General features: G+C 36.0%; 1 protein-coding gene across 1 annotated transcript in view; it reads left to right on the forward strand.

Moving 5' to 3' along the window:
- The window catches only part of ZDBF2 (zinc finger DBF-type containing 2), a 45,695-nt gene extending 36,223 nt beyond the window's left edge, over window positions 1–9,472 (forward strand). Inside the window, 2 exon segments of the mRNA XM_034431575.3 lie at window positions 4,425–7,002; window positions 7,004–9,472. Coding sequence (XP_034287466.2) covers window positions 4,425–7,002; window positions 7,004–7,030 — 2,605 coding nt within the window. The 3' untranslated portion in view covers window positions 7,031–9,472.
- The last annotated feature ends 241 nt before the right edge of the window (window positions 9,473–9,713 follow it).

The following is a 9,713-nucleotide window of genomic DNA, read 5'->3' on the forward strand; positions in this document are numbered from 1 at the left end:
CAACTAAGATGGGCACTATAGATAGTCCGTGGTTTACAATTGCTTGTTCAATAACTATTTGAAGTTCCAATGACACTGAAGAAGTATGGTGCTTACAACCACTTCTTGAAATTCTGCCCATTGCAGCAATGGTCACATGATCACAATTCAGGTACTTGGCAGCTGGCTCACTCCTACAATGGTTACAGCATCCCATGGTCATGTGATTGTGACCTTTCCTGCCATCTTCCCACAAACAAAGTCAATGGGAAGCTAGCAGGGAAGGTCTAAAATCACTCCCATAAATTGCTGCAATTGCTTTTTTTCCCAAGGAGCCTGCTGTGGAGTATGAGATCTCAAGGATCTCGAACTCTATAGCATGTGCCTGCAGCACCCTTCCCTTGCCCAGTCACCTCCCTAGCACCTACCCAAGACTTGTGACTTCCTGCCAGCTACAAATTGCTATTCTAATGACCATTTTGCTTCAGTTTTGCATTAGAAAGCAGATGGTTATAAATTAGATCTTCCCCATGAGATTGAAAAGAATGTTGTGTTTGAACAATTTAAGCAACAACTGGGCAATTAATAAAAGGTCTTATCCAAAGTACTTAAAATTAGGTTAGTCATATGAAAAATATTATCAATATATCAGAGCCTGCAGTCATATTCTTAAAAAGCAATTCAGAAAGAGCATTTTTTGTTGGTGATGCTGTTGAAAATATGGATGGCATTTCAAATATTCCGAAGGAATATATGACTAAGGGAAAAAGTCTACCATATGAAAAATTACTTTTTGGGTATTCCTATTGCAATAAATTTGAAGCTTGTCAGGAAACCATTTGAATATCACATGGTGCTGATGTTTAGAGCAAAGCCATTCCTCTAATTTGGAGGAATCACTACTTAGACACTTTCAATCAGAGATGTTTTAGTTGCTAAGCCAACACTTTACTGTAGGTGCATTCCTTACAGGCTCAGAGGGAATATTTTCAATATTTGCTATTCACTCCAAGCGAACAAACCAACTGGGATTTGAAAAACCTAGGAGATTTACATATCTGTTTCAGTCCATGAATATATGAAAACTAAAATAAAAAGTGAAAAACATGAGAAAGAGAAGGGAATAAAATTTGATCTAAAAAATAAAGTTATAAACTAAGACATTTGCAGTTGCAAATATAAAATGCTGATGTGATAGTTAAATAGTAACTAATACAGTAGCATATTTTGCGATTTAGTGTCTTGGTTCTGAATGTACTATCATTGAATTTGAAGTTTGTCATATATAATCAATATTATGAACTATTTTCTAAATTAATAGTAATATAAATGTCAGAAAAGATGTATATGGTGTGAAGTTATGTATTGAGTGCCATGTGTCAGTAATTGATTTCACTTAAGAGATGTGCTAGCAATTGCATTGCAAAAACTAAGTGGTGCCAGGACAAATGTTAAATTAAATACATTATTACAATTCCCTCCATATAATTTTCCCCCTCTTGGTCATATAAAAATTAAAATTTCATAGTAACTTTTAGAAGAATTGTGAACAATAGATTGACATCCCGACTTTAAAACAGTAGAGATATAGTCAACCAAGCTTTGGTGCAATATGAATAAGCATAACCTACTGGCTTTGCACAATTTTCCTTCCTCCATTTACTTCCATTTTTATTTACGGTAACTAGAATGAAACTATAGTAATTTCAAGCTGTTTTATTTCTAAAGCTGGCTTGTTTAATGTGACCATGTATAATAATAGTTCCTAATTCCATTAACAAAAGTCGAAATGAAAGCACTAAACTTCAGGAAAGGAGGAGACTTTGTCTTCCAGGAAGAGGCTAAGCTGGTTCATATCTCACTAAAAGTGAACTGCTTAGCATGATATTCAGATAATGGCCATTGTGATAAATAGTTGCCTTTCTTTATATAGCAGAGTGCCCTAACCCTGACTCATTTGATAAGTGATTCTAGTCATAGTAAGAAATAAGCCTGATATAAATTTCATGGGTTTCCTTCAAAGGAAATTATAAGTTCTATTTCTATTTTGCAGCAACTCATAAATTGGACGTATTATTTAACAATATTATGATCACTGAAGTAAATTGATTCCAAGCCTGGTTAGGTCTGCACCTTCTATTATTGCAAAATTACAAAAAATGAGGAAGAATGCTATATGGAGGGAGAGATGAGTCCTTTCTAAAGGTAGGAGAGGCCTTTGCTGAATGACCAAGCTAAGCTCTGGAGTCATCTATTAGAGGTTGGTATGGCAGATGAGTGGGGAAGAAGCATTCTCTTCTGTGACGTGAGTGAGATTCCCAGGTTAACCTTTATTTCCCCCCCCCCCCTTCATCTCTGTCATGTTTCCATCAAACCATTACGTAACTGGCAAGTTGCAACCCTCCCCTGGACTAGAGTCACTTTGTACTGAACTTAAATCATTTTGTGGAATATTAATTGGGAAGTGAGGATTCAGAGCTTTAAGTTGCCTTTCAAAATCTATTCATAAAATTCTGTTTGAGCATTGATTCTGAGGATACTTTTGTTATTTCTCACTATTTAATTCTTCAGTTGACATACTTGATATATTATTTATAAAAGTTAGGAGACTAAAGAAGGATTTTTAAAAAAACTTTGAGCTTGTATGTGGTGTGCTATATTGATGGTGCGGAAGATATTTCTAACTGCAGCAGTTTTATATAGCGGGTTTTTAAATTCAGTATATCTATCAGATTTCAACAGACAACAAGAATATGTGTGTGTGTGTGTGTGTGTGTGTGTATACATATAGTAACATTCTTCACAGTATCTTTAACATTTTATGTTATTGATTTTTTTCTTAGAATCTTAAAATTTAATTGTAATCATTTATTTATATATATATAGGTTGTCCACAACTTAAAGTACAACTGGAACTGGAATTTCCATTGCTAAGTAATGAGGTCACTTAGCAATGGCAATCCCTACAGTCCCAGTTGCCATTGTTAAATAAATCCCACATTCACTAAGCGAGGCAACTTCCTGCTGGCTCTCCACAACCAAAGTGGAGGTATCAGATGCAAAAGGGAGTTAGAGGGTGCATGGGAGTGTGTTAAAAACACTGCACAGGTTGGGGAGTGTGCACAAGAGGTGCTGCACAAGTTGAGGTGTAAAGATGTCTGTGAGAGGCACTGGGAGGCTCAAAGAAAGTGCACAAGAGGCACCATATGGGTCAGGAGGGTCATTAAAAGTGTCGCGAGAGGTGCTGTGGCTGGCATGGAGGATGCTTAGAGGTACATGAGAAGGGCCATGAAGCTCAAGGAGGGTGCATGGGGTTGTGCAAGTGGCACTGTTCAACTCAGGAAGGGCATGTGGGATTGCACAAGAGGCTTTGTGTGGGTCTAGGAGGGTGCAAGAGAGTGGAGTGCATAGAGACTGGGGAGGATGTGAAGGGATGCATGAGGGTGCAGGGGAAGTGTGGCAAGAGACATAGAGGGTGTGTCAGTGATCAGCACAGTCCAAGCACAAGGTGGGGCAAGCTTTGACTTTCCAGGGAAGTCGGCAGGAAAGGTTGCAAATGATGATCTTGTGATTGTGCGATCTTTGGCAATCAGTCATGAGTGCATATGGATTGCCGAGTGTCCCAGTACCAATAATCACATGGGGTGGGGTGGGGGACTGCTGGAACTGCCAGACCTCCAAGGACATATCATAAATCTATTTTTTCATCATTGTCATAACTTTGGTGACTAAACGAATGATCATAGGACAAGGACTATATTACCATTGAAGAGTAGAAGTGCAGCAGCAGAATTGATTTACTAAGGATTTTAAAAATTAAAATCCCATGGTATCCTGTAGTGGAATGACTATTGACAGAAATGACAAGATTTAGTTAACAGAAAAGGCAGGTCATGAGTTGAAAAACATTTTTGTACACAAATGCAAGTGAGATTGGAGGGATTGTTTTCTTTTGTTTTTTATGCAGCTATAATAGATTTATATATATTCTAGTTGATTAATTTGCAGATTTCTGTGTCATGCCATTTCAACTAATCTGGTTAGTTTATGGGTGTCTTATGTGGACCCAGAGAGGAACCATGATTTTTGTATCTCAGAACATATTAACTATTGTGACAGAAAAATTTGACACAAAAAATAATTATGGAGATCATGGTGCCATCTCCCCAATGATGGAGAATGTTGAAAGTTCCCTATCATGCCTCACCATTATATAGTAGTGGGATTTAAACAATATATGAATCCATGAAATTCAGAGCTCAAACTTGTATGTTCCTGAGTGGTTTATAAGCCAGTTTGGTTTGCAGCTGTACTGCTAGTTATACTACTGTAATAGGACCATTAAAGTTTTATTAACTCTCCTGGCTTTTCATCTCTTAGTTGTGCATTCTGCTTTAATGTTCAATAAGTTATAATATTGATGTGTATTTTTTCCCTTTCCCTAGACCAACTTACGATGACATGCCATTCAACTCCCAGCTTCTTGCAAAAGATGGGGCTGCTGTTTCAATGGAAGTCAAAGAGAAGGAGAGACAGACAAGCAGGGTGGAAAATCCAAACATTGAGAGTGGATTCACTGCTGAATCAGGCTGCCTTATTTCCCAGAGCCACGAAAAGCAGAAGAAGGCTTCTGTAGAATGTCTACCTATCCAGACTCTGGGAAGGGGACAACATCCCAAACTAGGAGCGTCACAACAAAATCTGGATATTGCCAGTAATATAAATAATCTTGGTCCAACAAACTTTTTGACCGAAAATAGTAGTCAAAAAGTCTCATTTACAGCTAGGGATGTTTTACCCGATCCATTACCTGCTATCCAGATACCATCCACTCCTCATAGACTTGCAAAAAATATTAGCTATCCAGTAAAAGCAGATGACATATGTGAAGAAGCTACCCAAGATATATGCAACCAAGATGGATTTTTTAATTCAAAGAAAAATCTTGTTTTACAGCCAGTCCTGTCAAAAACTGTTTCACACTTTCATGAGAGTCCTGTCTATAATAAAGGCAACTCTTTAATCTCAGGTCAACTTTTTTTAAAACAAGATGACTTAGAATCTCAGGATGAAACTCAGATTAATCTCTGTCTCAGGAATGCTAGAAAACCTGTGGGCACCAGCAATTCCCTGAATTTTCAAGCAGCTCCCCAATTACCAAGACAAAAAGAACATTTGTGTAAAAGTGCTGAAAGTTCTATAAATGAAATAATTGAACAAGTCGTTTTGAAATACTGTTATGAACCTCCTCCCAAAGAGTTGCCTTGCAGAGGAGAAGATACAAATTCCTGTGTAAATATTCTGTCACTTTTGGATTACAGTAGTCTGCATGGTTCAGATATGAGTTTTGATTGTGATGCAGCTGTTGATTCACAAGCAAATCTTTCCAAGTTAGCTGCTAAAAATCTAGAACTTCTCAAAGAAGTTAAAGTAAATCTACAAGATGAAAATTATGGGACCCAACTCAGCTCCATTTTTAAAAATGTTTCAGTGCAGCAAATAGCAGAAGAAGAGAATGATATTTCAATTCAAAATAAAGAACCAGTTCTTCCAGCTCTGCCTCATGTGCCTCCTTCCTTTGTAGGAAAAACCTGGTCTCAGATCATGTACGAAGATGATATGAAAATTGAAGCACTTGTGCGGGATTTTAGAGAAGGCCGCTTCCGCTGCCATTTTGATACTGAGCCCTTGGCTCATCGTGCACTGAGAAAAAAACCTCAAAAGACTGATGAGAGGATCAATGCAGTTGCACCTAACAAAACAGAGGCTGGGCCCGCTAAAGGGCTTCCAGAATTTACTGATGGGCTAAGTGATGGTCCTGACTTCAGTAACTTATCTGCAACTTCAGAAATACATGTTCCAAAGCCCCTGAAGAATCCCAAAAAAAGAATTTGCCGCCTTGCCTCAAGATGCCAAGTAGTCAAGGTTAGCCATGGCACACAAACAAGTTTAATACAGTATCCGGTAGTAAAGCAAAAAATAATTAGGAAGGACTATCAGCTACAAGATCAGATGGCCAACCTTCTTTGGTCAGAGAATGAGAAAACGCCTACCATGAAAACTAGGTTATGTGCTCTTAAGCTTCCTAAATCTTATACCAAAATCATGAGCCCTTTACAGCCACAAACACTAGTCTATGTTCTTTCATGTCCAGAGATGAAACAATTTAGGAACAAGGCTGAAGAGATTCCCAAAGTTAAAAGTCACCATTCTACAGATAGCAAAGATTCTGTAAGGTACAAGTACAAACAAACCTCTATTAAGTATTATGATCCTCTGACAAATCGAATTTTAAAAACACCTCCCAAATGCATAGCTGGGGGGAAAACAAAGAAGCCAGCACATGTTCGACAGCTATTCAGGAACCTCAACTTTGATGGAAACAGGAAGAAACAAGCTGATATCCAGTATATATCAAAGCCCTTCAATTCCCCAGACAACCATGCGACATCTCTCTTGCTTGACCCTGTTAAGAAGAATGATATGAATTCAAATCATAAGTCAGAGGACCCTTCTATTTCATCTGAAAAATCAGAATGCTTGATCTATAACTGTTCAGAGAAATGCTGTAAACACTTATTTATTTCACAGTTGAAGTCGCATGAATCACAGCAGGAAGGTGACTTTCAATTCAATCCATTTAAGAGGAAAAGAGTCAAATGTCCCTTGAAGTCCCATACTGCTGATTGTTTAGAAAGAGACAATCCAAAGAAAACATGGCAGAGGAAAAAAATCAATAGTAGAGAATCAGGGTTTCCGAAAAAAACTTCAGAGCTAATTTTTATCAAACATGACCTTGTTAAGAAAGGCAGTAGAAAACAACCACCCAGAAGTACAACTCAGCAAATAGAAGGAAAGATTAAAAAAAAATCTTGTACTCTTAAATCATCTATTCTCATGCACCACTCAAAGAACACTACCATAAAAAAGCATCTTCAGAAAAGAAAAGCTGATATTAAAAAGTTGACAGTGTCAAGGAAGTCAAAAAGAACATTTTTGAACACTGCAGCTGCAATGGGTGTTCCAGAAAAAAGGCAGAGAGCCTCTGTAAGGACTTCTTCCAAAGTAAAGACATGGGAAGTAACCAGAGACAAGAATCTTTTTTGTACTGTGAAATAATGTTGCTCAGATCATATAAATTTGCTTTGGGATTGTCTTTAAGAGGGCTGGAAAGGGAGAAAAAAAGTGGGAATGGCTTTTCAAGATAATGCATCAGAATTAGAAATGGAACAATTTCAAGGTCAAACAGTAAGCTAATAGGTCAAGTAGTAGTTCATATTGCTACGTTGTGAGTGTTCTGCACATTACATGTTGAGTTAAAACTATTTTTAAGCAGTAAAAGCCCAGTTATGCAGCTTGCTACATATTTTTCTCAAGCAGAGCACTGTGTTCCCTAGTAAAACCAGTGTTAGTCATTGAAAAAAAGTTTTATCTTTTACATGAAGCTTGGCTTTGATATCTTGTTGGTAAACTAAGCAATGTCAAAACTCATCCCAAAGCAGTGTGAAACTAAATGGGCACTCCTGCTGTTTGTTAAGATTGTCAATTTCCCCTTACCTTCTCTGAAGAATCTTTGATTGTATAGAACCAGTTTTTTGGAAATTGCTCATGGAGTTTTGGGATGTATGCATTGCATTTGAAGAAGTAACTTTACCTTATCTGGAATCTAAATTTGGATATCACACAGTGATTGTATTTTAAATTCAGATCACAAATGCAAAATCATTCTTCCTATATTTGTTACCTTCTCAAAATTATCGGATGTCCTTCTAGAATGAAGCTGCTGTTGGAAAAAAAATTTTCTTTTGATTTTTTTTTACTTTTTCTGGAAGAACAATTGATTTTTAAGATCATACAGAATGGTTAATCAACACTGCTGTGTATAAGCAATATTTCTACACATAATCTGCCCTTAGAACGCATTACTACCTAGTTTCATCTCACAATATAGTTGTGAAAACATTTTAAAATAATTTCAATATATAAGCAAGTTTCTGAAAAATGCTACTTCATGCTTAAAATAGATTTCCAACTTCAATTTTTAAAAAGGTAAATACTTCATTTTTTAAAATGTTTGGCTTGCATTAATTTTTCTAACAGCATATATACTAAGTTATATGTTACTCTTAAATACAGGTAATTCTTGACTTAGAACAGTTTAGTGACCATTCAAAGTTACAATAATACTGAAAAAAGTGACTTATGACCGTTTTTTCAGTTACCACCTTTGCAGCACCCCCATGATCATGTGATCAAAATTCAGCTGCTTGGTTCATATTTATCACTGTTGCTGTATCCCGAGGTTATGTGATCACCTTTTGTGATCTTTTGACAAGCAACATCAATGAGGAAGCTAGGTTTAGTTAACAGCCAGGTTACTAATTTAACAACTGCAGTGATTCACTAAACAACTGAGGCAAGAAAGGTGGTAAAATGGGGTAAAACTCACTTAACAAATCTCTCCCTTAACAACAGAAATTTTGGACTCAATTGTGGCCGTAAGTCGAGGACTACCTGTATCAAAATTCTCCATCTGGATTGATTGAATTTCTATTTTCTGAGAATTCCAACAGGTATTTATATGAAAATGACTATTTTGTTAAAACAAAATAGTGTGTTTCAAGTGTTTTGGATGTTATACTGGATATTACTTCCAGTATACTATCACCACCAACTATTGTAACAAAGTAATTATGGGTGCCCCAGACATATATTATGCTAATACAAATATATTTAAACAAAAATTCTTTAGCTGATAATTTTATAACCAAGTTACCTGATAAAAGATTTATTGCAAAAGTTTTTTTCAACAGTTCTTGTGTTTATATGCAAATTTTCACTGATGCATTTATGGTTGATAGCAATGTCATTTTAGCTAACATGCTGATTTTTTACATTCTGTTCTGTAAGTTTTTGTGAATATTCTGACATTGTCTTGTCTTCTCCAATTCTAAAATTGTACACATTTATATATATATATATCCTGCTTTCTTAATGATCCCATTTTTCCCAACCTCAGGATGCACAAGGCACAGGCTGTCTAATGTTAAAACATTTTTTTTAATATTTGTATGTGTTTGATTTATAAATCGGTTCCTCAAACAGAGTGCCATTTTAAAAACAGAATATTTAAAAAATGGCTATATTTAAAAAATGTGGATAATTATCTTGATATATTTATATATTTTCTTTAAAAGAGGAAGAAGTCTAACATCTTATTTTTTTGTATTGTAAAGAGCTTGGGATATACTTTTGGAGAAAATTGTGCAGAATTTAAAAGTCTATAACCATTACTTTTGACTATGCCTCACTTCTGGGTTTAAGATTATAGTGTATGCTTGGTAAAGTGAATGTTGGAGAGAATATATTTTGGTTAAAATTATACTGTATTTTATCAGTTCATTGGTTTTATGGATAGGTTTTTAACTTATTATCTTATACAATTACAATATGTGGAATGCTCAACATTTTAATAAATAAATCAGGATCCAAAGGTACTGCGTAAACATTTAGATGATTTCCTGTGCCTGTGCCATGGGCATACCTGTTGTGTGTTCTAACTAAGGACTAACTCAGTTTCATATTTTTATTGGCTTTCAAGATTTTGAAATGTTAGGAGGTTGGCTTCTATATCTGTCTTAATTTTATTTATTTATTTATTTTTTGCTATTCATTCCCCACATTGTGCCTGCCCCATCTCCTCATATATTAGACAACTACTTTCCAGCGTCCGG

This window comes from Pantherophis guttatus, chromosome 1, assembly GCF_059756535.1.
Source record: "Pantherophis guttatus breed Tessera chromosome 1, ASM5975653v1, whole genome shotgun sequence".
Lineage (NCBI taxonomy): Eukaryota > Metazoa > Chordata > Lepidosauria > Squamata > Colubridae > Pantherophis > Pantherophis guttatus.